This window comes from Alternaria ethzedia (genome assembly GCF_023757985.1).
Source record: "Alternaria ethzedia strain BMP 0044 chromosome Unknown scaffold_3, whole genome shotgun sequence".
NCBI classification, from domain to species: Eukaryota; Fungi; Ascomycota; class Dothideomycetes; order Pleosporales; family Pleosporaceae; genus Alternaria; species Alternaria ethzedia.
The window spans coordinates 546,326-573,329 of NW_026056196.1; the positions used below are offsets into that span (position 1 = coordinate 546,326).

Genomic DNA, 27,004 nt, shown 5'->3' on the forward strand with positions numbered 1-27,004 from the left:
CAGGTGTGACGTCAATGGTACGTCTGACATATGCGCATCTCATGTCAGATATGTCTACCATCGCAATATTTGCAAATCCACATCGTAGCCAAGGGTAGTGGTATTGTTTTCAAATGCCATGTTTCCATCGCACAGAATCCCACGAATGCAACCAGTCTTACCCAACAATCTAAGCGTTCTCTAGGGTTGACCAGCCGACGGAGGCAAATGCGCCAGCCTGCAGCCAGCCAGCCAGCAATAAGCGGCATACTATCGATATGCGCCCGCAAGGCCAGCCTGCCAGCCTCCCCCAGCCCGTCCCAAGCGTTCCCATGCAACGGTTCCACTGGAGAAGGTGGGTTGGGGCGGCTGAAGACACTTGCGAAGGCGAAAGCCACATGTACCCCACAAGCGTTGCGCTAGCGCACGTAAGCGTCGTTCCGAATTGGGAACCGATCTTTGACATCAATTGGGGCATTCGTCTCTTTGACACCAATCCCATCCGTCGTCATCCTTGCATTTTGCCTTCCAATAGTCCGATTGAGCGAGCTACATTTTCACCATACACCACCCTGCAGATCCGCCTGCATGTCGGCCAATGAGACGCGCACAACTGATGAATAACGACGCCCCGCCACACTCCACATCGGGGTCTACAGAACGCACGTATATTGCTCTAAGGAAGGCGCTAGGATGCTGCACGGAGCGATCGTCCTAAACCCGCAGTTACGAGACTTCGGTTGAGCAGCTGTCTTAGAGGTTGCATACCACGGAAACCGAGCTCAACATATCGAGATTTGCATTAGGCAGCATGTCACCGGTCAATTGACAGGCAGAATACATGGACCAGAAGGCTGAAACCATTGCGTCAGGGTAGCCAATACAATGGCAGCAATCGCGATCAAAAGTTACTCACGGGCTGGGATTGAGATAAGTTTAGACGAGAGGCGGGACGGGCTTTGTTCACGCGCATTCTCAGTGAAATGGTGGGGAACTAACTGAGGGGTCGGATGAAAGGGCATCCAATGATGTAGCAGAAGTCTCCGCGGTGTTTATCGTTACGGCACGCGCGATCTCTATCCAGCCTCTTTCTCCAGCCGTCAGAAGCGTCGACGCTAGGCGGTTGTAGCTTCGCATTGACGCGTGGAGTTGATCCATGACCTTGGCTCAAGCGCTGAGGCTTCAGTGCATGTCCGATCTGCGGTGATATGCTCGATGAGGTAGATTGAATAGACTAAGTACTCGCCTGGTTGTGAGTATATAGCTGTCTTACCTTCCCGCGTTTCTTACCTACCCAGAACATCTCACACTCTCGTTGTCGTGGTTACCAGCATCGTCGACAGTCTTCCAATCGTATATCAAGTAACTGATACCTCGCTTTTCAGTTTACTCCGTCGCTACTTACGCTCGCTGTCAAGTACGCCCTATACATTAATATCAACCACCAACCGACTATCCGAAAATGAAGTCCTTTGTCGCTGCCGGCCTCGCGGCTGCCGTTGCTGCCTACCCCCAGGCCTCCTCCGACGCTGAGTGTGCGTCCTCTGCCCCGGGCACTTTCGCCATCACCACCGTCAATGCCACCACCACTCCCTCCAGGATGGTCAGGCGCCAGCTTGATGGTACTCTTCAGCTGTCTCTCGAGGATGGCAAGTTGACCGACCAGGCTGGTCGCACCGGTTACATCGCCGCCAACTACCAGTACGTATCCTACAACACTCTGACATACTCAGTCAGTACTAACATACTATCAGATTCCAGTTCGACCAACCCGTACAGGAGGGTGCTCGCGAGACTGAAGGTTTCGGTCTCTGCAGCAACGGCTCCATGTCCCTGATGGGCTCCGCTGTCTTCTACCAGTGCTTGTCTGGAGACTTCTACAACCTGTACAGCCAGTCGACTGGTGCTCAGTGCATTCCCATCCACATCCAGGCTACCATGTCCGAGGAGACCGGCCCCGTCTCCCAGATCTCCGATGGTCAGCCCCAGGCTACCTCTGCCGGAGCTGTTACTCAGATCTCCGACGGTCAACCCCAGGCTTCCACCCCCGGCGCCGTTGTCACTCAGATCTCTGACGGTCAGCCCCAGGCTTCTTCGCCTGCTGTCGTTACCCAGATCTCCGATGGCCAGCCTCAGGCATCTGCCCCTGTCGTCACCCAGATCTCTGATGGTCAGCCCCAGGCCTCCGCCCCCGTCGTTACTCAGATCTCCGACGGCCAGCCCCAGGCTTCCGCTCCTCTCGTCACCCAGATCTCCGACGGTCAGCCCCAGGCTTCTGCCCCGATCGCCAACTCCACCATGCCTCCCTTCTCAGAGTTCACTGGTGCTGCCTCCACTGGCACTGCCAGCATCGGCGCTCTCGCTGCCGGTTTCCTCGCCCTCTTCTCCTTCTTGTAAGCGAGATCAGCTCTATTCAGCGCGCGCGATGAACATGGGACACGGTCGCTTTGACGATCACATAATGAAGGCTGTAGCGGAGGATGACACGATTTCCTTGCAACGTTCCTTGATGACTGCATGCATCTACGACATCATGTACATAGCTAAAGCATAGGCGGCATGGTGTTTGGATATTTGTTTCTAAGAAAGAAGCCACGGACTTAGCTAGTTCAATAGGTAGTCCCGCATCTCCATGCGATGAAAATATTAATACAACGGATATAAAAACACAACACCTGGGCATGTTCCTCAACTCATCTACCGTAATAGCCAGCCCTTCTGCGTCCTCTGACCCGGCAACCCAACCCTTTCACAGCTCCTCCGCTTTCCAAGAAATGTACCCCATTACTCAATCCCTTCAAAGCTACTGCGGTAATCCTGGTAAAACAGTCAGACGACATACATCCTTCGCAGTGCCGCAGAGGCGCATTTCCCTGCTGGTGCATGCTGATCTCTATCCTAGCTGTGTCACGTCACATCACACCGGCGATTGTACGCTTTTCGCTTGCTACTGCATGTAGTCTCCAATATGTAGTGTCACGCATATGTCTTGACAGGCATCTTGAGCACGTACATAACAGCCGGTGAGGAGTTATATACCCCACGTGCAGGTTGCTTCCGCAAGGGATATGTACCGGTACATTCTCCGAAGTACACGGTACGAAATCATGATGTCAATTGCACATCACACACTTCAATGCAGCTCCTACGATTCGACATAGGCCTACATAAACAAGTAGAACAGATACAGCTCAAAGACACAATATACACATTCCCAAAGAAAGACGACAACAAAGAATAAAGAAAAAGAAAAATCACAGACAAACGTCGTCAACCCACCCTGCATACACACCGTCCCTGCCTCGCTATTCCCCCATAACCCCAACCCACCAAGCTACAGTCCACCCTAACCACCTAACTAACCACCCTCAGTCCCTCAGCCAACGTGTCAAACCACCAAAGATTAAGTTGCAGCCCGCGTTATCGATTGACACGCGTGCATGCACTAGAGTCGTTGGGAGGCTTGCGCCGTCTCCCACACTACCAACAAGCGCATTATCGAATACTCTTTAGTTCTTGAGGAGATATTTATAGGATATGAACAGGGCTAGATGGATTAGCTGTGGCGGTGCGTTTTTCTTTTCGGGTTTTCGGCTTTCCGCGGGGACAAAGTTTGGTTGAGACGGGTTGTGGGTTGTTCGACGAACCAGCGGGTTGGGGTTTGACTGTGCCGTGTTAGGGTGGCGAGAACGCCTGGGGAAGGGGCGGTGACCTGCTTTCGACACTGAGGACTGGGTTTCTTGTTATAGATCTTGTGAACTGGACTTTTGAAGTGTCTTGTATGAGAATGTCTGGGAAATATCGCCGTTAGACATTGAATCAACGCCTAGGATTCCGTATGTAGTCTCGGGAATCGTTTTAACGAAATACATTCCTGAGTATCGTGAAGTAGGGGTTTGAGGCTTCGTCTAGTCAAGACGGACGGGTTATTGGAACTGTAATCGTACCTGGGTAATTTCTATATCATAATTTCTGTTAACGAATACCGTCATTCCGTTTATCTGAAGCTTCTTTTGCAAAAGGCTTGGATGACGGTGCATCGAAGCATCAGAGTATCCAGTCAACGCTGTTGACTCCTCAGTTTTGCACTCCCATTTCCGAGATGTGTTCTTTGACTCTAGCAAATAGTCATTTGGCGCCTCTAGGTGACTCCTCGCAAAAGCACCAAACTAAATCGATTTGTTCAGTTACCGCTCTTGGCTTCCCAATGCCGTGTCTCCAGTTTTGAAACTCGTTTCAATGTCGTGGGCGGAGTGATCCGACCCTTCTATCTTTCATGCTTTCCACAAAAGGCCCAGGCGAGATAGCTTCGCTAGCTCAACGTTTTCGGCTGTCCAAAACCGTATTCCCGGTTTCTATATCTGGTATTCGGAATCCTGGTACAACGTGCCTGTACTGTGCACATGATATCGCACTCGTGTTTGAGCTGGTACTGTGGAATACTGTATCAAAATCGAGGCATCGGATCCAAACGAACGGTGGAAATTTGATATCTGTACTGCTTGATTACGATTATACACTTATAACATTTGTATGTCGGTACATATTCGTCCTTCAGTCCTATTGTTAATTCGCATTTCCAAAATCCATGAGAGTTGCATACAGGATGGATTACGTTTCTTTTATCATGCTAAACCGCTGTCAGTAACTATGATCTCGGAATAAAACACCATGGGTGTCCATATTGGATGCATGATTTCTGTCATTCATCATGCATACAAGTGGAATGGAGCGATTGTCCCACGTCATCTGAAGTAACACCGAACGTAGCGGTCACGCTCGCTTCGGGCCGACCCAGCCTTTGCTGCACCACCTCATACAGGAAAACCTGAACAGGTCTGCAGACAACATTAACATGAGTACGTGCAAAGTGAGTGTGTTAACATCGATGTAGACCCCAGGGTATTCACTTTTTCCCTAGGTTGACGTGGCACCGTATTACAACTGTTGGTGTGCAATATGATATTATTCCAAGAGCTAACGCCAACGCCCGTAAGAGTACATCTACTACGCATGTGATGGCCATGGTATGTACTTGCATCTAGCTCATTCCATCGAGAGAGCCAACGTGCAGCCACATGCGCTCCCCGCTGCTTTGTGTCCGCCTAGCGTGCTTATAATTGCTGGAGTAATCCGCCTAGACGTACTGGCTCAACCATCTGATACCCTCTCCGTAACCCTGCCTCATGACCACACTGCACATGAAGACCTCAACCGGGCGGATACCCTCGAGCGGTACCTTGCCCTTACCGGTTGTCTGGTATAGACCAAGCGCGGAGCGGAGCTGGTCCTCGGAGATGGCGTCGGGGTGGTCGATCTTGTTTCCAAGAACGACGAAAGGAGTGTTCTTCAGCTCCTCCATGGCGAGGAGAGCATCGAGCTCGGCTTTTGACTCGGAGAGACGCTCGTGGTCTTTGGCGTCAACAAGGAAGACGATGCCGGAAACTTCGGGGACTGGGACATTGTCAGTTTATGCAAGCGAACAGGCAGGCTTGACATACAGTAATCGCGCCATAGTCGGCGGGCTTGTGCGTGACCTCCGAGATCGAAGGTTGTGAACTTGACGTTTCCTATTGAGAGCTCTTCGGAAGTGGGGTGCAGAGTCGGCTGGCTGGACCATATGTTAGCCGGTAGTTGTCAAATAAGGCCACATCTCACTTACAGGACAGCGACCCTGTCGTTCTTGAGCATGTGCAGAAGCCTAATCGTGTTAGCGGAAGCTCGCGTGTCCAGTTTGGTAGCCATACGTGGTCTTTCCTGCATTGTCACTGGAGCCTAGTCAGCTATACGTATTTGAAATTGCTGGCATGTGGAAGTGCGTACAGTCCGAGGAAGAGCAGTTTGGCATGCTGTGATGATGTGTTAGCTTGAGTAGTGAAGTTGAGACTATGCTCCTGCTTACCTTGTTCATGAGTCCAAGCGAGGACAGAACATCCCAGACTGTTACATAACGTCAGCCCATGTTCAACTATGTTCCAAGCAAGCCATTGGTTGATCCGGCAGGTGTTCGGGACATGTGCGATGGTATAGTATCGATGCGCATGTGATAAGCCCGGCCTTGTTGTTTCCTTGCGCCGTGTTGTAGACGTTGGCCTCGGAAGGCGATAGCAATGTTGTGAGAGATTGCTGGAGGGATCTTGCTCTGCCGTGCTGTGGAAACGAACACATACGTCCATCCAGTTCGGGACATAACGAGGGAGGGTAGTTAACTTACACCTGGCGCGAGGTCAGCAAGAAAGCAATATGAGCACATAGCAAGGGGCTTACCAGTCGAGAATCCACATGTTGATGAGAGTTGTTCGGGTCTAGACTGTTGGTTGAGAATGTAGCAACGAAGTGTAGAGTGTGAATGGGAAAGGTAATGTTGGGGGAACATGGCCGCGATCGAGGCGGAAGTCGAGTGGCCCGTGCGCCAGATCCTTGGCGGCGCTGTTCCGAGCTCTCGCGAAGAACTTGGACATCAACCCTCCCGAACCGAAACCACCGCATCCCCGTCTAAATCCATCACAATGGCCGTCGGAGTACGTCACACCCCTTCCAGAAGACCCGTCGAAGCTCTCGAATGCCCAATTGCTGCGCCGGCAGTAGCCCCCCGCCCGCAATGGCTCCTCCGAAATGCAGAACAAGAAAACTAACATATCCCCTCTTGTAGCGTAGCGCAGCCCTCAAGCTCGACTGGACCAAGCTGGGCACCCAGCTCGGCCTCAAGGGCCAAACCGCCGCCGCCCTCCAGTCCTTCAAGAAGCGCAACGACGATGCGCGTCGCAAAGTCACCGTTCTCTCCGAGCAGTCCCAGACCGTCGACTTCGCCCACTACCGCGGCATCCTCAAGAACCAGGCCGTTATCGACGACATCGAGAAGCAGTTCAACGCTTTCAAGCCCCAGACATACGATGTAGGAAGGCAGATCAAGGCCATTGAGGCTTTCGAGGCCCAGGCCGTCCAGAGCGCAGAGCAGACCAAGAGCGTTGTCGACAAGGAGTTGAGCGACCTCCAGAAGACACTGAAGAACATTGAGGATGCCAGGCCATTCGCTGACCTCACTGTTGTACGTATATACGGTTACGGGCAAGTGAGGGACAAGAGGCTGACAGATATCACAGGACGAGGTCGCAGCTGCTCAGCCCGAGATCGACAAGCGCACCGAGCAGCTCGTCTCCAAGGGTCGCTGGGCCGTTCCCGGCTACAAGGCAAGTTTCAGGAATACTCAAGACAGTTCCTATGCAAGTGCTAACAACCCCGCAGGAGAAGTTTGGCGATCTTTCCGTCCTCTAAACATCTTCTTTGCATGTAGTCGAGATGTACCCGATCTGGGTTGTATTACCTACGTATTTGTGAATAGTTCCAGACAGTGGAAATGCACCCTAGATTTTGACCATTTACATCATTTCGCCTGCGTTGCTCATATTGGTTTCAACGCAGTCACCTGGAGACTTGTACAGCATGAATTCTTACATGGTTGGGCAACCCCGCAAATCATACATCACGAAAGAAACGCTTTCTGCTGAGGATGCCACTCGTATTTCATTACATATGCATTTGATACCGAACCCTCCAAGCACTAGAAGTCACATCGCTATATTGTCATTTCGAAAACGCCGCCCAATGCTTATCAAATACCCCTTGGTCTTACAAAAAATGCCCCCACCTGAAATTAACCCTACTCATCATACTCCGCATCCCTGACCCCACAAAAGTCACTACCGAAGCAACTGTCCACCATATACCACACCCGCCAGTAGAGACTCGCATTGTTTGCGTCGAAAGTTCCGTCCTCTTTTCTCGGTACATGGTCGCCAATGATACCATGTCCTGAGCCAATCACCCATCCAATGACAGGCACCGAGCCGACTGTTTGCTGCCAGCGGGGTTTTGCGGGGAGGAAGGCCTTTTCTTGTGGGAGGAACACAGCGGGCTTCACGTTTGCGCCCTTGAGTCGCAGGGTTGCGCGTTGAGAACGGGGGTTCAATGCTGTGGTAGTTGCATGCGCGGGAACGGTGTTTGGGTCGAGAGCTTGGTGCATTTCGCGTGGTTGAGACATGGGTTCCACGGGCATGTCGTCGAGATGGCTTGGGAAAGCGCCGCTTGTACTCCTCAGCCAGGCTGGTTCCGAGTTTGATTGCGATACAAGTCCTTGTGACGCTGCAGGCTGGGAGGCCGTTGCTGTGGCAGATGAGGCTGTTGCTGAAGACTGAGATGCACCGCGTGGTCCTAAGGTGCCTGAAGATACGGTGTTGGGTGAAGCGATTTGTGACATTCCCCCTCCTTCTGCGCGCAACGGCCGGTCACCACCTTGCGGTCCTGTCCCTCTGTACATCTCTGCGTAAACTGTGTAGCCCTGGATGTTCTTCGGACTGTAGTGACATGCGCGCTCGGCGGCTTCCGCACTATCGAAAGTCACCTTGACCCAGTGGTCTCCCCCAAGATATGTCTTGATCCTGGTCAAGTATTTCGGTTCCAAGTTTGGGTAGTATGTCGAGCGTTGCGCTGCTAGACTATAGCCGAGCCTGGGGTTGGGTGGCTCGCGATCGTATTCTTCGTAGATCATTCCGTTGGAAACCTTCTCGTAGTGTGCTATCGCAGCCCATTGCTGCTCGGATCCGAAGCCGTATAGTATGACTTCCTTGGGTTCTTGTGCGAAAGTGGCGTTCGTTGATGCGCCTGCTGCGAACGAAACGTTCAGTCCGTTGCTTGCGTCTATGAGATTTGGTGCCGAAGCTGATGGTGGTAGTGCACCGGCTGGCCGCGCGGATACCGAGCGCCTCTTGTCTTCGTCTGCCTTGAAACGACTGAAGATGTCATCTTCTGTGCGCTGGTTGTAGAGTCTCGCTTCGTCAGCTGCGTTGCTGGCGCCCAAGGGTGTCTTCGCTCGTGAGGTGCCGCGTTTCCGTGCTTTGCCAAAGGGGCCTTTCTCTTCTGGCACGCGCCGTTGATTTTGATCGGGACTGTCGGGGATCGATGTTAGCTGTGTGTCCGAATCTATGGGTGAATCCCAGTTGAGGTCGTCCATGGCGTCAAGATAGCATGAAGAAGAGGAATGTCGTATAAAGAACACTTTGTAGTCTTGTTTGTCGCATGACTAGGCTCATGCGTGCAGAAGGCTCCATTTGGTAATGGCAGTGAAACATGACTTACTCTGCGAACTCAAGCCCCCAGGGCAGCCTCCTCCCAGTCGAATCAAACGCGCGCTCGGAATCGGGTACTGCGTGGACCTGCATCTCTTCGGTGTGGTCGCGTCGTTCGTTCGGTGATTCGCTTTTCCGTTCGTGGTGCACGCGCGCGTGGTGCGTCAATCTCCTCGGGTCTTTTGTTTATGCGACAGGAAGACGAGCGGAAAGCTAACGCTAGCTCCAGGAACGCCGCGGCAAAGCCACACCGGGCCCGTGCACCAAAACGTGGCGCACAGTGCGATCTCCAAAAGGTGACGCGGAGCCTTTCCCGATCCATCTACCTTGTGCATGCTGCATGCAATCGGAAGTGGCTTACTTTTGAGTGCTGCCTGGTCGCAACAGCCGCTCATAAGTACTCGATGGAACTGACACCTATCATCGTGCGTGGCAAGAAGAGGAAGTACTTACACCCAGCATATGCTGCTGCCTCCAAAAGTAAACCTTTTACCATACCTGCACAAAACTCTTCAGCATCCACATCTCAACTCAAACGTCAACGGAAAACGAAGTCAGCCCGCAAGAAAAAAGAATATACGCCCGCCATGCCGACGCTCCAAGGACTCCCCACAGAACTGCTGGAAATGATCTTTCTTTACAGCATGAACCCAGCGCTTCCACGCTGCTCACGGGATCTTGGCGCGAAACTCTCCTCACATGCCATAGAGATGAGCTTCACTATGCAGGCCTTCTTCCATACCGTCGATCACCGTACCAACTATCGGGACCGACTCGTCACCAGCGATGCCTCACTCCAGTCCAACATCCTGACCTGCCATTTCTTTACCTACGACTTCTTTTTGAAATACGTGCAGCGCGCACAAGATGCCATGGTCAAGTTGCGCGGGAAGGCCTGGGCAGCTACTGGAGTTACGATCCCCGGAGTGTCCTACTTCGACGGACTATGGCCATACAAGTTCACCAAGATCCCTCATCTCGCTTTTGCGCAAGGCTTTCACATACCAGAAAAGTTGCTGCATGGGCCATGGACGGAGGACAAAGCGTCACTGCTTTACGTTTTGGTTAGCCTGACTGGAGAGATCGATTGGGAGGGTAGTATGGCAGGTGAAGTGGCGAAATCGGGCATGAAAGAAGCGATCAAGGAGGGTAACGAGCACGCGGTGGCAGCGCTTGCCGTGCTGTTGGGTGTGCAAAAAGGCATCACTACCGAGCTACTGCAGTATGCTGTCATACATTGCGGTTGCGACATCAACATCATCCGCCACCTACTCTTCAACGCACAGATCCTCGCCGAAGAAGCGTCAAGCACGTTGAATTTCCACGACCCTGCACTGTGGGCATGGGCAGACGTCAACGGTCACAAAGGAGTGACGCTCAAGACCATGCTCAAGGATGCGGTTGCATTTGATCTCGAGTTTTACTTTGAAGATAACGCCGACTGGTCCAAGATCGTCCCCTTCCCGTACGGTGGAAGCAAATTTGACGCAAGGACAGCATTCAACGACGTGGTAAGGGAGCTGCTGACGAACCTGTACCGAAACTACGGAAGGAAAATCACACGAAGGAGAGCAACGACACCAGAGCAGAGAGTCGCGGAGGATGATGCAGATGTTGATTGAGATTTTTATTGAGACTAGCTAGATATGATAGATCACAGAGCGAATACCCTGCCTACACGGCCTACATATCACTTAGCTTTGCGACCTGTCTGGCATATCGCGTGAATGGCCTTGATCGTGCTAAACTATTTCTTCACAAATTTTAGTCGCCTTCATCACATGCGCGCGTGACCCAACGCGGACAAGCCAACTTGATTGAAGAAGGCTAAAAACATGGCTTGACACGAAGACAGAACGTGCAGTTGGCACATGCAGCGATGTTGAGCGTACTTGCGTACACATGAGATTTTACCTGCAGGCTTGTTAGTGACTTGTATCGAAACAAAGCGTTATCAAGCAGAGCGTGTTTGTGGATCCCTTCAGTGATCTTGGTGATAAAATAGTAATCATAGAAATCATATACTATCTATTGCATGTTGTAATCATTGGGAGTGGGGGCGGTGATGTAAAAAAGTAAGAACTGACCTGTGCATGATAGCCGTGTGGAGTGACGGCACTGCAGTCGCATGTCGACATGGGTTTGCAATGAGCAGGCTAACAGCGACGTCGGATGTCGGGTATCTGTTGGCTGGGTATCTAAGCGTCTGTTTTGGTCAGCCGTTGTCGCGAAGTCGGTGCGGTGATGAAGCTGAATGGGTAAGGCAAGCTCAGAATATGTAAGAAATTGAATGTCATGACTTCGACGCCGTTAAGAGACCCCGGCGAGGGTCTCCGACGCCGAGCTCAATCGCAAATTATGTCATCCTAGGATGGGGGAGGAGTGTGGAGGCGAGAGACATACCAGTGGAGCTATGGGTGTTGGATCGTAGCTATGGGTCTTTGGAGTAGTTTAGCTCGGCGCATGTCGCGTCCGTCGCGTCTGCACCTGCAGAGCGCATGGTGCGAGGTCAAGTGGTCGTAATAGCCACGTCGACGACTGCATAAAGTCGCGACGGCTGTCGAGTCGAGCGTGGTGCTTCTGCGGTGCCCGCGGTGCTGGAGGAGATGATGGAAGTCGCGCGGTCGCAGAAAACTTTAAGGACGGCGCTAGCGCCAAGGCGCCTTTCGCTTGTGCACGGCCCCGGGCTCACACTGAATTTCGAACCTCCACCGACCGACATTACTTACTCCCGACAAGAACATCAACACCGACTCCTATTTCCGACCGGTACGCTTTCGACGCAGCAATACTCCACGTGTCTTCCCGTCTAACATTCTCTTGCAGCACATATCGACGAAATGGGTGACGCCGAAATTACAACGAGTGCCTGGAGGCTGGTAGAGGTCGGCCGCGTGGTCCTCTTCAACGAGGGTGCATTCGAGGGCCGCCTCGCTGTCATCGTCGAGATCATTGACCACAAGCGTGTATGGAAAATCCGCGATCCGGGTGCTGTTCAGCGGCTCACACAGACATAGGTCCTCCTCCAAGGTCCCTCCGAGAAGGCCCCTGTCCCTCGCCAGGAAGTCGCGCTTGCGAAACTCTCCCTTACACCCATCGTCATCCCCAAGCTTCCCCGTGCCTCGGGTAACGGCCACGTCGCGAAGAAGTGGGAGGAGCACAAGGTCCAGCAAAAGTTCGACGAGAGCTCATGGGCCCAGAAGCGTGCGGCTATCCAGAAGAGGCGGGGACTCAATGACTTTGAGCGCTTCAAGGTCATGAAGATGAGGAAGCAGGTACGTTCTGGCTTGTACCTGTGTCGTCGAATGCGACCATTCGGACGAGACGCGGTACCCCGGATGCGAATTGGGAACACAGACTAACAACAACACAGGCTCGTTTCGAGGTTCAGAAGACCTTCGCCAAGATCCGCGCCAGCGCAAAGGCATAGGTAGTCTCGATGCTGTCGGGAGACAGGCGTTGTGGTGATCGCTGCATGCAGGTGGCATAGAGGCATGACGTGCATTTCATGAGCATTCCGAAGGCGACCTCAAAGGCATTCAAAAATTCAAGGCCTGGTTAAGGGCGAATAAGTCCAATGTTTGGCACGGTGCAATTCGGTTTGGGAACGGTTTACTCGGCTCTCGCATGCATTCCACATGTAGCAAGAGAGTTCAATCCACAAATTCATGAACACACACGAACAGTGCAACTAGAATTGCAATTTGATACCCCCTTTGAAATGCCCTTCCTTGTGAATTGCGCGACATAGGCTGTGAGAGTAATTGTTGCTTGTGATGGGCGTCATTGCCAATTGCGAGAGCTGCCCGCGCTAAACCGCCCACAAATCATTTTTGGAAGCTCCGACCCCAACTCCGCGACGCTCGATATTGCAGCACCACCACCACCTGCCGTCACCCACAAACCGAAAAAATGGCCAACCCCCGCATTGAAGAGCTCCCCGACGAGCCCGAGAAGAAGAACGTCCAGATCGAGGAGGATGAGTCCAGCGACGAGTCTGAGAACGAGGAGGGCGAGGTCAACGTGCCCGCGGGCTCTTCCGTCGCCGTCCACTCCCGCAACGAGAAGAAGGCTCGCAAGGCCATTGCCAAGCTCGGCCTGAAGCACATCGACGGCATCACACGCGTCACCCTCCGCCGACCGAAGAACGTGAGTGCTTTCCGCGCAATTGGTGGGGGAGCTGCAGTCAACAAACACGAGATGCGGGCAGACCGTAGACACAGTGCAGGGTATTAGGCTAACACACCTACCAGGTTCTGTTTGTTATCAACCAGCCGGACGTCTACAAGTCGCCCTCAAGCAACACCTGGATGTGAGTCGCTGCCCCTCAATGGCACAAGCCGCCTGCTGACCCCGCACCAGCATCTTCGGTGAGGCCAAGATCGAGGACTTGAACGCCCAGGCCCAGGCCTCCGCCGCCCAGCAGCTCGCTCAGGGCGAGTCCGCGCCCCACGACCACGCCGGTCATGACCACGGCGACGACTCCGGCAAGGGCAAGGCCAAGGCTGTCGAGGACAAGAAGGACGAGGAGGAAGAGGAGGACGACGATGAGGAGATCGACGACTCTGGTCTTGAGGCCAAGGACATCGAGCTCGTCATGCAGCAGGCCAGCGTCTCGCGGAAGAAGGCCGTCAAGGCCCTCAAGGAGAACGACAACGACATCGTAAACTCCATCATGGCGCTGAGCATATAGACCACTCGGGTCTAGGTGTCTGGGTGTAAAAGGTGGATGACGACTTCAAACGCACTGCGGAGTCGAAAGACTTCTGCCTGCTCATGTAAAAGAATCTATCAACATGAATCTTTACGAATCATCGGTGGCCGTCCGGTCCATTCGAAAGCATTGGTTCCCAATGATTGCTATCTTGTCGATATGCGTGAGTGATCAGGAACTAACCAGTCTAGAAACCTTCCAGTCGCAAGATAGAATGGAAACGCTAAGCAGTGGCAGAACGGGGGCTGGCACAACGCAGCTGAAATATTCATGGGGCCAGACGAGCGACTGCATCTACCACTTGGCAGTTTTACCTTCTTCTATTGGAGCATATGGTCTCCCAACTCTGAGTCTTGTGGTAGCTGCAAAGCAGCCCTGCGGAATGAGGTGAGATGCAACAAGCATACCTTCTAGCGGTCGATCATCAGAAGTTTAACATGGCGGCTTCCAGTCATGCGCACTCAGACCCCAGTTCATGTGTCTTGAGGCTCTTTCTGACGTAGAGTTGCTGACAAGCCGATACAGCCTCAAGGGCCATTATGCGTGTGCTAAGTGATGGCTACCAATGGCTTCCATCAATCGCGATATGTTCGTCCAGATTGATATGCCTTTTCCAGGATCGCGGATCGCGGGTCCCGAGACTGAGGGTCAACGTCGTGCTTATGTCGTGGCTGGTGAGATGGGGATCGTGACGCCCGAGGACATTTCCAAACGTGGAACGCGGAATCCTAAACGCGCGGTTGCTCAGCAGCGGCTTTGTCAGGTACCCTTCGGAAAGAAAGCTATCCGGGAGCAGTGTTGTTAGCAATCGTGAATTGCGTGAGGATTGCGAGGTAATAGCGGTGAAGTTGGCGAGGGTGCGATACTCAGCCACAAGCTAACCAGCCACAGCGGCCAAATCCGGATCCCATGAACTCTTCCATCGTCAGCACAGATATGGGGATATCAGCCTCAGCCTTCCGACATGTTCTGGTTAGCTTCTTTCTCATTGTGTCGAAATACCCAGATATACAACGGAAAGTTGACTTTCCGAACGTGTTTCGCACACTCCGTCAGGATTGCGCCTAAATGCCGACTCCACACATCGACAACATCGAGCTCAGCTACCATGCTGCGCGTTGGTCCTCAGCATGGCACTTACCTGATACGCAGTATTCTCCGTAAGGTGCAACGGCGATGATGGTGTTGAAGACGCTGTTAGGGTTCAAGCGACCCACTGTTGCTTACACAGTTGAAACATGTTGAATACACGACCAATGAGCGATCAATCCAAACTCTCGGCATCAAGAATGTGGCTGGTATTATCACAGTATCTCTACAAAAGCTCTTGGGATCAGATCGACCGGGCCGCGAGAGCCATGACCAAGTCGCATAGCCCTTGTTCATGACCCATAATCTGACCACAGCACTTGTGTTTGATGTGTCGCAGACCCATTGCTGCAAGCAGACTGGCCTATCAAGGAGACGATGCTAACACTATCGGACCTATATCGAACGCACGGAGGCCTAAAGGGACGAAGGTTATCTCATAGTTCCTCAAAGGATTCATAATCTTACTTGATGCTTCCGCATTCGACAATTCACAGCTGCCTTCTTCACCCTTGGCACTGTTGTTTGGGAAGCCTGCAACTTCTTATGACGATATGGCGTCGAGAGCTGAACTCATCCCCATGGAACTTTCTTGCATGTGGCTCTCCGTGGATGCCTCACGACACACACATTGGCTATGAGATGACTATAGCTGAGAGGGCCACTCCTACGACAACATCAGCAATAGAAAAGACCTATATAATACTTTGACTATCTTCAACAAACGATGGACTCATCACAGCAAGTTGTCCTTCCCATACATCCTCCTCCATCAACTTCGGTACCCCATGTTCAGTTGAGCTCGGGTTCGAATTGCTATTACATGTCCATCGATCCTACATCTTCTACCAGTCCCAACCACAGCGAATACTTTAACCCACCAGCACGTAGATACCGGGTTCCACAGTTCGCCAGAATGTCTTCCAGCCGAAAGATCACCTCCGTACGTCTCAATCCGCTATATGACCGTCAACACCTATTTCCCGGATGCTAAACTCCAACAGGCCGAAAAGGCACAATACATCCAAGCGCTTCGATCTCACCAGTTCAATACCATCGTTGAACTCGTCCGTGTCGAGCAGGCTTTTGCAAAGCTCGGTACACCGGACTGCAGTGAGCCGATGACGGCGGCTTGTAAGTATCGACAATACTGGTATATGTAGATTGAAAACTGATTGTGGGTATCAGGGAAGTACTACGTCGAGTCGCATGGCCTGTTGACCGAACTTCGTGGATTGACTAGGAACTATCCTTTCAGGTAAACTGCCCATCATGACCCCCCGAAGGGTACACGGTGCCTCCCAAAGCATGTGCTAACCCATCTGTAGTTCTGACTGCCTAGACGAAGCAAAGCGACGTGTCTACGCCGACCCTGCAAGCAACCGCTCATGGAACTTGTGTTGGTTGGTTCTGAACAAGATACAAACTGAGTACGTCTACCAAAACATACACTACATTGCGATTTCGTTTGCTGATCTCAAGACAGTCAGCTACTGCCGTACTATGCGCGTTACCAGGCGTCTCAGCCAGCTATGTGGGCGGGTCAGACGCCGTCTGCGGAGCAGATCACGCAGCTCACGAATGCTTTTGTTAATGAATGGAATTGGGCACTTGGTCAGATGTTGGGGCGTTGGACGCAGCCGCCGGCGCGATGAGAACGTGCGGATTTCAACGGTTTGGTGTGTTGGTGATGGCGTTGATCGCTATCGAGGTCGCGTTCGGGTTCTTGTATTGCTTGTTTCTCTTTCCTATCGGGTTGCAATCTGTTTACACTCGTTTACCCCCTGGTGGTATAACTCTCTTTATACAATGTCTTATATTACATATCTTGCTTAGCCTCTGTTGAACCTGAAGTCCTCTAGCCTACATCCCAGAGACTTAGGTCGTCCTCATTGACCTAGCCATACTTAGATCTGTCTCATTTATGCTACCATCTGTCGCATCCGCGATAATGGCCTCTTGTTTGTATTACTTTCCGCACTCATAGCGTTCAAGTGTATGCCATTAATCCAGAATGCCTAGCACTATCTGTTCCCGTGATATCTAGGGAAGGTGTGTTTGATATTCATCGGACCGTCTCGCGGTTCGTCACTCCGATAGCAAAGAACGTGGCTTTCGCGGAGAGCTACACCGCTCCTTTTCTCGAGTATCATAGGCTACAGTCCTAGCATTTGAGCCTATACTTGCCGTGCCGGCCCAGAATGTCGCCTGCAAAAGCGGGGTATGTGTAAGTCATGCTATATTGATAGGACACAGAGCCAGCCTTGTCGCCTGGTGGGTGTCTCATCGGTGAGATTTGACGAATGACTATCTGGAAGTGTCGGCTGGATACTAGTGCATGTAGACCTTGTATCAGCTGGTCAGTCTCGAGATTGCTTCCCGCTCGTAGGTCTGTGGATAAGAGCATCGTACCATCCATCGTATCCGGGCAGCATTTTTCGTTACTAGCAATATCCGAAACATCATCCCGAACTTCCATCCAGGCTTCAACATCCCTCACGCCAGTAGGTCTAACATGGCTTCGTATGATAGTAAGGTACGCATGATTCATTCTATACCCGTGGATAGATACTTTGGTGCTGGATGATGCGCTATCGCAAGGTCAAGTGTTCACTACAAAATGCAATACTAACAAGCTATAGCCAAGGATTATCTACGCAGATCAGCCTGGGGATGGAGGATATAAGGTTCGCCCACACTCAACCGAGTCTTCACGACACAACACTAAGCATTGATAGCCAAGACCCAAGGGCGATGATCTTCAACCTTACGATGGGGGCTACAAGGTTCGCAGCAAAGACTAGTCGAAGCTTCTGTGCATGTCACTAAATAGTGATAGCCAAAAGAAATCGCCAGTAGCTCTGACGTACAGCCACGAGACGGATCGTTCTAAGTACGCCCGATCAAGCCCAAGGCCGCACGAAACGACAATGAACCACCAAACGCGAGAGATGCAGTGGACTGGCGACATAGGAGTAAGTGGTAGCTATCGATGGGCGAGGGTGGTGGAAAGTGGATACGGAGATGACAGCGAAGAAATTATGGTACCTATGGCGGCGATAAATTCATCTGCAATGTACTTCTTCTCTCGCAACATGCAACTGTTGGAATCACGTAGGCGGATATATAACACATGGGTTGCACGACTGCAAGCTGTTCACCACAAGCTGCCGTTACCTATTTCTAGTGAGATGATCTAACGCATCCAACCACCAGTCACTTACACTCATCTTGTCCAATTCCTGGGGTTCTTCAGAGATATTGTAAGTGCTGATCATTCGATAGCAGACGTGAGTATCGGTCAAACATTCATTACATATAAACATTACATTACCACACCACCCAAGCCAAAAAAGCTCAAAGCATACTCCTTCTCTTCGCCAACTTCTGATACTGCCTCGACGTCCTCGTCTGCCCATCCTCCATCTCATAATCCGACGCTATACTCCCGGGCCTCACAGTCACAGGGGGTCTGAGACTCTCCACCGCACTAGCTGGCCGAAGCTTCGTCGGCGCAGAACGCTCTCTCATACTGAATCTACGTTTGACCGTTTCGGCTATCTGGGCGAAGAAGCCATTCACACCTTTGCCTTCTCTTGGTGGAGCTTCATGGAGTGGGCTGTGGGTATGACTATGCATGTGGACGTGCGGCTGGCCGTGGCCGTGGCCACCGAGGAGATGGGATTTCTCTCCGGGTTCCATGTATAAGTGGTTGCCCTCGTGGTTTACGAACCAGTTCACCATGTATTGTTTTCCTTCTGGGCCGCCGCCACAAGATCCGGCGAGGACGTGCGATGGGGGCGAGTTGACGGCGAGGGCAAAGAGGTTGGGCGGTTCGCAAAAGTCTGTCACCAGGCCGCGGTGGAAGATGAAGTAGATGAGGACAAAGACGTTCATGGCGAAGACGAGAGCAAGTATGAGTACCCATGCTTTGGAAGCGCCGGGCATGCCCCCGGATGCATATTGTTGGGCTTTGAGCGAGGCGTTGAAGTATTGCGTTTGGTACTCGTCGAGCATAGGGTGGGAATAGTTCTGTGGGTTGTGTCAGCGAATTCGCTAGTGAGGGCTACGAAGTGGCAAGACGCCAACAACAGAAAAAGAAAGAGTTACACACCCAGAACGTCACAAAAGGCGTATCCACCATACTCAACAGCAAGGTGCATCCAGCCAAAACAGCCAGGGCCTCCCCTAAACTGGGTATGGCATTGCTTAGGTCGACCTGAAGGTTTTCTGGATCCGGGTTGGTAGGCTTCAATACCAATTGTGTCAATAGTCTGGATGTACTCGCATTTGCATCCATGAGGCCAGTGCCGAGTGACAGACTGTTGGACCAGTCAGTACCTATGTCGCGCCAATTAGCCACGCCCTTTGTATTGATGCTGACTTCGTCGCCCGTCTCGACGAAGGCCTTTTTGTCGTTGGGGTCTTCGCAAAGTGCTTCCATAGTGGCACCCGAGCCTGTAACATTATGACGTGTACTGCATCCTGGTCTCACCGTGAGGTGTAACTTGCACAATGAGAAGATGCCTGTCCCATCCATGCCAACATCATCTGGTCCTCCTTGTCCTAGCAGGTAGATTGCGGATCGTCCCCAGGCAAAGCTAGTGTGGTTCATGATTGTATTAAAAGGCAAGGGGTATTTGCCGAAGACGGGCGGCCAGTTCATCGTGGTTGTTGTGTCGTTAACGTCCCAGCCGAAGATCTCATCCACCACAGTCTTGTTGGTTGTGGTCGCGTTGTCCCTGATACCAGGAACGTTTCCCCAAGAAAGAAGATCGACCTCGTCATCGTTGGGCCAAGCGGCGTATACGATAGGTTCTAACTCTGTCTCGTTCATGTTTACGCACAGTACGTTCAATACTGGCGACGGTACTGAAGCGCGCAACGAGTAAGTTCCTTCGGAGTTTAACTCTTCAGGTTGCAAAATCCCGTTTCTTTGGTCGCGGGCAGCAGCGAACACGCCTGAATGAGGCATTGCCATTGTCACATTGTTGATAACCCTACCGTGCTTCTGGGAAACCTCAGTAGTGTTGACAATATCGATCCATTGCCCAGTGACCGTAGTGTTCTCGTACAGAAGCCCAAAGCCCTGCGGTCGTAGCTTCTGGATTGAAGTGCCGTTGCCGTTCCTGGCTGATAGATCCCAATCCGAGAGGTAGCGCTGAAAGTTGTGGTATCCTTGGCCAGCGTGTTCCATCTGTAGGCAAGTTTCTCCTTGGGCTTTCTGGTCGGTTCGAATGGGCGTTTGACACATTTCCTTGAGATAATTGATGTTTGCGAAGTCGCTCTTGACACGACCAGCCAGGACCAGGCCGTTATCCCAATTACCATCTCTTAGCATAGGCTGAACAGTAGCAGCAGCTGCAGATGAGTAAAGCGTCGCCAGAACAGCGCTCAGCAAACTCAGTATGCCCAGAAAAGACAGTCCAGCATACTTTGCAGTCTCCCAGTGGGTGATCAAAGTGCCTATCACAAACAAGTCAGAACACGCCTCACAAACGATCCACATAAAACATATGCTTACCTGGCTGAACGACCCACCTCCACATACTAAGTTCCGACAGCGTAACCCCCCTCCCATGATCCTTCATAAACGCCCTCCGACTAAGCACCTGCCCAAGGAAAGCCACAAAGGCCGTCACAAAAGACAACTCAATAAGCTTAGCCATGACCGTCGTGAGCAGGATAGCATCGGCGGGCGTAATAGGCCCATGGCTAGTAATGCGCCGCCCATAATGAGGAGCACGGATAGCCAGGGCCAAGAAGATGCCAGAGAACAAGCACGAGAACAGCGATATGACAATCAAAGACAGATTGAGCCAGGTGATGCGTGGGTGGTAAAAGTCTCGTGTCGTCGCGCATTCATGAATTGGGCGAAAGTCGTTTTCGTATGCTGACTTGATCGAGGGAGCGGCGCCGCCGCCTCGGAGTCCATCGGTATCAGCGGAATGGATGTATGTTTCGTATTCATTTATGCTGCTGTTGCTTTGCTTTGCGTTTTTGAGTATGCCGTGCCGAAACTCTTCGTATGTGCCGACGTCAGGACTCGCTCTACCGACATCGGGGCTGAACCTGTCTCGCCGCAGATCGGGTGTGGACTCGTTTGAGCTCTTGGGGAAGCCTCCAAAGTATGGGTCGGCTGAGCCTAGAGGCGAGAATGCGCCGGGGCTCTTTGTGGGCGGGCTCTTGGGGCCAGGACCGACGGCTCGTCGCGGGATGGGTTGTATGCTAACGCGCCTGGCGGTCTGCGTTGTCGCGACAGGGGATGTTGCTATGCCTAGTCCATTGTCCTTGCCGCGTTGGAAGCCGTCTGCAATGTCTTCTTCCTCGTCCTCCTCCTGTACGATACTTGGTGTGTTGCGACCGACGGCGGTGGTATCGCTCTGTAGCCGTGCGTAGTGCGGTCGCGCAGGCGGCGGGGTAGTAAGCCCGAGAGTATGGGAGTTGCTGGAGAAGCCGAGCGAAGGCAGGGCGGGCGTGTTGTCTGAGCTCTCAGAGAGGTCCGAGGACTCCTGCATGAGTGGCCGGCGGTCGACCATGATGCCTGGCGGATAGCGCCCCTCTTGCTGTTGCCTACGTTCCAGCCTTCTCTTCTTATAGTGTTCTTGCGGTCGGTATTGGCGGGAGGCTGCGCGAGGCCGCGTTTGTATGACCTGGGGCTGCAGGTGAGCGGCTCAGCTTGGATGCGACGGCAAGACTTCACGACAGGGGATCGAGGAAATAGACTGTCGCAAAGAGAAGAGACGACATCGCAAGGTTAGTCGGCGAAAAGCCTGAGGAATAAGGCCTCAAGGGATGACCCGACTGTCCGCTGCGGTTGCACGCACGTTCAGCTGTCTCTGGGCGGCTGCACGCTGTTCGCTTGTGGCGCTTGATTATGGCCCCCAAACTACATCCAGACCACTCTGCTGTGCCTCGTAGTGGTCCATAGTCTCCATAGTGCCTCTTCTAACCGGTAGCGAATGCGCAGCTGTCAATCACGGCTGCTTGCGCTTTGTGAGCATGTCTCGCCGTTCGGCAAGCTTGACGAAGCTTGTGTCTCCTTCTGCAGTTTGCAATATGCCCTGCGCAGCACTGCAAACAATCATTGCCAAGCTGTAGGCAGACGACATCAGGGTGTCTCAATGGGCCTGGTGATGCGTGACAACCCTTGGGCGGAATCAATCGGGTTTGGTGATGTGGTACATGGTGGAGTGTTGGGGTTCAGCCCCTCCACGCGTCGCGTTGTGAGCTAGCAAAGCACCAACACGGGACGGGGTTCACGCCTGCGTTCTACCCGATAGCCTTGACATGCTCGTCTACCAAACACTTCCAGTCCGCACTCCCATAATAAACCGTATGCCCATCATCATGCGTCAACTGCCCCGTACTCTGCACCGTATCTCCCAGCTGCCAAAACAAATCCGCCGCCATCCCACTATCTCTCAACGACAGACTGGTCTTCTGCCAGCCCCCCTCCACAGGACAGTGGTCCTCCTTCTTGGGTACGCCATATTCCTCAAACAGACACGGTTTGTTGAGCTTTTGACAGATCCGAGCATGCGCTTCAATCCAGCCGTCGCCAAACGAGTTGCTTACTCCCCAGCTATCCGGGTACAGGTGGAAGGTGCCAAAACTTATGTTGCCCAATCTCAAATTTGCTTCCCAGTCTATGCCTTCGGTGTACTGGTAGGGGTAAGAGCCGTCACCTGGAAGGCCGAAGCCTTCATCGCCGACCGTGATCATGTGATCTGAGTCGAGAGAACGGATGTAGTCACTCGTTTGGCGGATCCAGTTCGTAAGGACCGATGTCTGGCAGAGACTGCAGCGCGGTTCATTGGCCAGTTCCCACGCGAACACAGCGTTGGAGTTGCGATAACGCGAAATGACAGCTTTGATGTACGCCTGGTACATGGTCTGGCATTTGGTCGATGTGTACCATTGCGCATTACTGATAACGCCACACGCGGAGAAGTAGGCGGCCATGCCCCCGTAATCGGTCCAGTTGTTTACAAAGTTGATGATGAGCTTTATTCCGTGTTTTTCTGCAGCATTGACTACGGCGTCGAGGCGCTGGAGACCATTTGTGCCTGTGTTGATCGTGGCGGTAGATCCAGAGAAGGACTGGAAGTATACTGTGCCGGAACCTGGAATGGTTTTGACGTCGTTGAAACCCCATATCCGGAGTATTTTCTGGCCTGAGGTGGCTAGGTGGCCCATGATTACGTCGACATCGTTATCGTTTGTCAAGAAAGGGATCCAGTAAGAGTTGGTTCCAGCGTAATCTAATGATAATATGAGTGGTGCGAAGATGTCTAGCGGTCTATCGACTTACACTTAGTTACACCATCAATGTTGAACTTGAGACCATCGGTTTTTGAGATGGAGGCTCGCGGAGACAGATCGATTGGTGAGGGCAACGCGGTCGCAGCTGCGCCTAGGGCAAGTATCGGGAGTATCTTCATGATGCTGAAATGGGACTTCGGTTTCGGTGAGTGTGCAGCCATTGCTATGTAGGGCTCGCTGCCACAGAACTTATAGGAATCCGTCGCGACTACGCTCAATACTTACTCGAAGCGGAGCGGCACAGGGCTCTCCGCTTTGAACTGGATCACACGGCAATCGTACCTTGAAGTGTCTTTAGCTGTGGGGTAATATAGTAGCCAAGGTCCTAGCATGGTCGTAATTGGTGCACTAGAGACGAAGGGGCTTCCTTTCAATTACCGTGTTTGGCAAGAATGCATCGGACCGCCAGCTCCCGCGTTACATCGAGTGGATTTTTATATCTCCGGAAATATGTGAGAGGAAAATAATCAGTAATCGCGACAGTTGCGTAAAGCATATAGCAACCACGGAGGCGAAGTTGCAGAATTTCCCCGCGGCTAACAAACCATGCAATGTATTCGGCACAGACTTTCCGACAAACCAGCATCAACGAAACAAGGATTATGCCCGGCAGCGGAAGAGGCGATGAAACGAAACAACTGATGACGAACCAAGAAAGTCTCCATAGTAAGAGAAGTTGTCATGACTTTTAGTAGGTAATGGAAGAAACATTGGCGAGTCGGCTGGAGTAAATTGCAGCATCGATCTGCACCAAGCTCTTTCGCAGGCTCCGTAGGCGTCTTGATAGTGTTATCTATTTGACGTTCGTAACCGCACAGTCTTGGCTTTGAGTGGAGCTTTGGTGGAGATGCAGAAACGTCCATTGCGCGCTGAGAAGTGACAAGAACAAGCAATACGCCGAAATGCAAATCCAGGATGAGCAAAGGTCTCGAGATGAGAACGTGGCAGTATGACGAGGCGAATGCGAATGCGAAAGGTGACTAGCAATCAACAGAGCCGATCAAACGATAATGCTAACAAGGAGCACCAGGTCCAATGCGGTCTCCAGACGATAATGAACTTGATTAATCGGCAGTCGCCCGCTGATAAAAGCAAGCAACCCCAGCGTTCGGATAATGTTAGGGAAAACGGGAGAAGTCGTTGAGAAGAAGAAAGCCTTTATCCCGACTTTGCCCTGCCGCTCGCTTTACCTGGATCATGTCGAGCATAGGGCTGCAGCGACGCACGTGCGCGTAGAAAGTCTGCCTGCATGTCCTGGAGCTGAGATGTGTCAGTGCTGGTCCTTCCATTTCATATCACATGAAGTGATATGCGCCAAACCATGTCAATGTAATACCAATGATTAGCGCCGAACCAATGTACTACTGAACTACTACGGCACTTCGTGTCGAGGGACCAAGGCAAGGATAGCGATGGCGAAGTTTGGTCCTTCTATCTCCACGCTAACGGTCGCGAGAACGGTGCTCGGATCAGATCCACCCTGTTATTTCATCCTTTTTCTTGCTTTCTGAAAACCAGCATGCATGGCGTAACCTGAGGAGATTTGCTGACGGCGTGTCGTTCGTAACGAAGGCGCCCAACTCTGCACCAAGTGGTCAGGATTGCAGGCCTTAGTCGAGCAGTTTAATCCGGGCGGTGATGGCATGGCAGACGCAACCGTGTGGTACGGACGCCTAGTGTGGGGGTAGTTGGAGCTATACAACATGGTGGACGTCAACGACGCCGCCAACTGTCAGCAAGTCAGATCGCGATAGTGAGCAACCACCGGTGAGTAACCTGACGTGGGCGGTGAAAGATGGCGAGTCATCCAATAGTGGGACAACCATTCGGAGTCGGGGTTCTTTTCGGTAGGCGCCTTTCCAACTCGGAATATGCATACAGACAGTCGCATGCTCGATGATGCAGTCGACCTTGATCTGGCAGCGGTCGCGCATTGTTTTGCATGCCGTGCAACCCGCATCTTGCTTATGGGCTGCAGAGCTGACCTTGTGTAGCGGTACACAGAACTAAGATCTGAGCTAGTGCCGTCGCGTGGCGTAACCGAAGTACAGGCAGCGTTGGGAACGATGACCACGAGTCTGGTGTTGCATGTCTCAGTCCCACGCGAGGCGCGTAAGACGTGGGAACTCGAAGTCGAAAGCGCACGGCGTAACTTGCCGTTCCAGTTAGTGCCCCGCAGTGTCGCCGTTGGAACCAGAAGAGGATATGAGCAGGGACGTCGTACTAGATGAAGCAAGGAGAGGTCTGCCCTGGGTACGTTTCAGGCCCAAATTTGAGGATCTGGCTTTTGAAAAATGAGACAAGAGGGCAAAGCAAAGCGTTGTGGTATAGCATCCCACACATCAGCTCTCTAGGATAGCCCTGGAACGTGCTGCACATTGAGGCTCGGGCCGGTTAGGGCCGGAAATGTGACCTGGACTATCGAGTCTGACCCCGGGTCCGCGTACACGGTTGATCGACCATAGCGGCCGAACGCGTACAGTATCGAATTTTCCGCGCTCGGCTGCGGCAGAGGCCTCTTAATTGCAAGGATCCCGCACCTCCTGAATAATCTTCGTGTTGGTCAGGCGAAACCATGCGTGACCGGTCGCCTGGTGCTGAATTACTGAATGGCCTATATTGTATTTGTACGACACATATTCGTTAAGAACGGCTGCGATTGGAAAAGCAATCGCATCGTTCCTAGAATTACTGAACGTGGTGTTGCCGAAGACTACCGAATGTCCGTGCTGGAACGTTCAAATGGGCGTACGGCATGAAATTTGACAGCAAGAGCTGATCGTCCTTCGTCGGTGGCCCACCACCAGGGCGATATGACACGAGAACCAACGTCTGCCAGGAGGTTCGTGGAAAAACAATAGACATGAGAAATTGCCGTTCTTACTCGAGGTGCTTTCTGCCAATGACATCCTTTGGAGAATGACGCACAAGCATTTCAGCCACCGCCGATTCCGACTTTCTAAGGCCCGAGCCCTGCGAGCACCGTCACAGTTCCTCACCTCAGCCTCCCTCAAAACAAAATCCTGCCAAGACTAGGCGGAAGCGGGGGGTAGACCGCGGTGCCCTAAAATCTCCCGCTCCTCTTGCTTCCTGTGATTCCAGAAACTAGCAGGCTTTCTTTGAGCGTCGTTCGTTGTCCCCAGGTCGTCCAGTCGCCATGAGTATTCGGATAAATGCGACGGTCCAAGAGGCCCGAACAGCTGCAAACCACAGCCAGGAACAATGGGACCGATTCTACGTAGGTATACTCTTGTCGCAAGGGTATGCTTGGCTAACGGGACTAGTTCATAACCAAAGACGAGGCCAGGCAGCTTGCAGAGGCGCACCCTGACTGGAAAAGATGGATCCTCATCCCCGCGAACGAGAAAGAACAAATGCTGGAGAGGATCAACGCCCGCCTGAGTGCTGAAGGTATCCCACCTGTCGAGATGATCATCCTGAAGTGGCGAGTGTCGCAGTTACTCCGAGACATCCAGCGGAAATATGGTATGTGCATTTGTGCCCAACCCTGGTGACTCGAGGTAGCGGTCGGCTACGGTGACGCCCTATACAAGTACATTAGCTGATTCAAATGACTTTGCAGAAGCCGGCAGCATGCTACAAGGGATGCCAGGCACGAGCTCAGGGTCAGGATCGGGGTCACCAATACAAGTCCAGACAGCCCAATCGCCTCCAGACAGCAGCGTTCAGTCATCGAGCCCACAACGAACGGAGTATTCACCAAGCGAAACTCGCCCATACGATCCAATACGGGATGTGTAAATCCCAAGCC

The 27,004-nt window shown here is 52.4% G+C and overlaps 11 protein-coding genes across 11 annotated transcripts; 7 read left to right on the plus strand and 4 right to left on the minus strand.

Annotated features, from left to right (window-relative positions):
* Window positions 1–1,441: 1,441 nt before the first annotated feature.
* Window positions 1,442–2,376, plus strand: J4E87_001676 (uncharacterized protein; the record flags this gene model as incomplete). Its single annotated transcript, XM_049373317.1, has 2 exons — window positions 1,442–1,680; window positions 1,734–2,376. The coding sequence occupies 2 exons, from the start codon at window positions 1,442–1,444 to the stop codon at window positions 2,374–2,376; spliced, it is 882 nt and encodes a 293-aa protein (XP_049236687.1).
* A 2,740-nt stretch (window positions 2,377–5,116) lies between these two features.
* On the minus strand, window positions 5,117–5,890 carry SAR1 (COPII coat GTPase; the record flags this gene model as incomplete). Its single annotated transcript, XM_049373318.1, has 6 exons — window positions 5,117–5,433; window positions 5,481–5,590; window positions 5,642–5,680; window positions 5,727–5,747; window positions 5,803–5,828; window positions 5,882–5,890. 6 exons carry the CDS (start codon window positions 5,888–5,890, stop codon window positions 5,117–5,119), a joined length of 522 nt encoding a protein of 173 aa, XP_049236688.1.
* Window positions 5,891–6,488: 598 nt separating this feature from the next.
* Window positions 6,489–7,254, plus strand: ATP7 (ATP synthase d subunit; the record flags this gene model as incomplete). The annotated part of the gene is made up of 4 exons (XM_049373319.1): window positions 6,489–6,500; window positions 6,632–7,027; window positions 7,083–7,169; window positions 7,225–7,254. 4 exons carry the CDS (start codon window positions 6,489–6,491, stop codon window positions 7,252–7,254), a joined length of 525 nt encoding a protein of 174 aa, XP_049236689.1.
* Window positions 7,255–7,639: 385 nt separating this feature from the next.
* Window positions 7,640–9,197, minus strand: J4E87_001679 (uncharacterized protein; the record flags this gene model as incomplete). The annotated part of the gene is made up of 2 exons (XM_049373320.1): window positions 7,640–8,924; window positions 9,115–9,197. The coding sequence occupies 2 exons, from the start codon at window positions 9,195–9,197 to the stop codon at window positions 7,640–7,642; spliced, it is 1,368 nt and encodes a 455-aa protein (XP_049236690.1).
* Window positions 9,198–9,691: 494 nt separating this feature from the next.
* Window positions 9,692–10,726, plus strand: J4E87_001680 (uncharacterized protein; the record flags this gene model as incomplete). Its single annotated transcript, XM_049373321.1, has 1 exon — window positions 9,692–10,726. The coding sequence occupies one exon, from the start codon at window positions 9,692–9,694 to the stop codon at window positions 10,724–10,726; it is 1,035 nt and encodes a 344-aa protein (XP_049236691.1).
* A 1,218-nt stretch (window positions 10,727–11,944) lies between these two features.
* On the plus strand, window positions 11,945–12,534 carry J4E87_001681 (uncharacterized protein; the record flags this gene model as incomplete). The annotated part of the gene is made up of 3 exons (XM_049373322.1): window positions 11,945–12,070; window positions 12,122–12,379; window positions 12,478–12,534. 3 exons carry the CDS (start codon window positions 11,945–11,947, stop codon window positions 12,532–12,534), a joined length of 441 nt encoding a protein of 146 aa, XP_049236692.1.
* Window positions 12,535–13,016: 482 nt separating this feature from the next.
* On the plus strand, window positions 13,017–13,797 carry EGD2 (GAL4 enhancer protein; the record flags this gene model as incomplete). The annotated part of the gene is made up of 3 exons (XM_049373323.1): window positions 13,017–13,253; window positions 13,358–13,416; window positions 13,467–13,797. 3 exons carry the CDS (start codon window positions 13,017–13,019, stop codon window positions 13,795–13,797), a joined length of 627 nt encoding a protein of 208 aa, XP_049236693.1.
* Window positions 13,798–15,823: 2,026 nt separating this feature from the next.
* On the plus strand, window positions 15,824–16,562 carry J4E87_001683 (uncharacterized protein; the record flags this gene model as incomplete). The annotated part of the gene is made up of 5 exons (XM_049373324.1): window positions 15,824–15,850; window positions 15,912–16,041; window positions 16,096–16,165; window positions 16,236–16,337; window positions 16,394–16,562. 5 exons carry the CDS (start codon window positions 15,824–15,826, stop codon window positions 16,560–16,562), a joined length of 498 nt encoding a protein of 165 aa, XP_049236694.1.
* A 1,702-nt stretch (window positions 16,563–18,264) lies between these two features.
* J4E87_001684 (uncharacterized protein) lies at window positions 18,265–21,446 on the minus strand (the record flags this gene model as incomplete). Its single annotated transcript, XM_049373325.1, has 3 exons — window positions 18,265–18,939; window positions 19,022–20,373; window positions 20,432–21,446. The coding sequence occupies 3 exons, from the start codon at window positions 21,444–21,446 to the stop codon at window positions 18,265–18,267; spliced, it is 3,042 nt and encodes a 1,013-aa protein (XP_049236695.1).
* A 733-nt stretch (window positions 21,447–22,179) lies between these two features.
* On the minus strand, window positions 22,180–23,393 carry J4E87_001685 (uncharacterized protein; the record flags this gene model as incomplete). The annotated part of the gene is made up of 2 exons (XM_049373326.1): window positions 22,180–23,171; window positions 23,222–23,393. 2 exons carry the CDS (start codon window positions 23,391–23,393, stop codon window positions 22,180–22,182), a joined length of 1,164 nt encoding a protein of 387 aa, XP_049236696.1.
* Window positions 23,394–26,389: 2,996 nt separating this feature from the next.
* On the plus strand, window positions 26,390–26,798 carry J4E87_001686 (uncharacterized protein; the record flags this gene model as incomplete). Its single annotated transcript, XM_049373327.1, has 3 exons — window positions 26,390–26,470; window positions 26,517–26,718; window positions 26,758–26,798. 3 exons carry the CDS (start codon window positions 26,390–26,392, stop codon window positions 26,796–26,798), a joined length of 324 nt encoding a protein of 107 aa, XP_049236697.1.
* Between the last annotated feature and the right edge of the window lie 206 nt (window positions 26,799–27,004).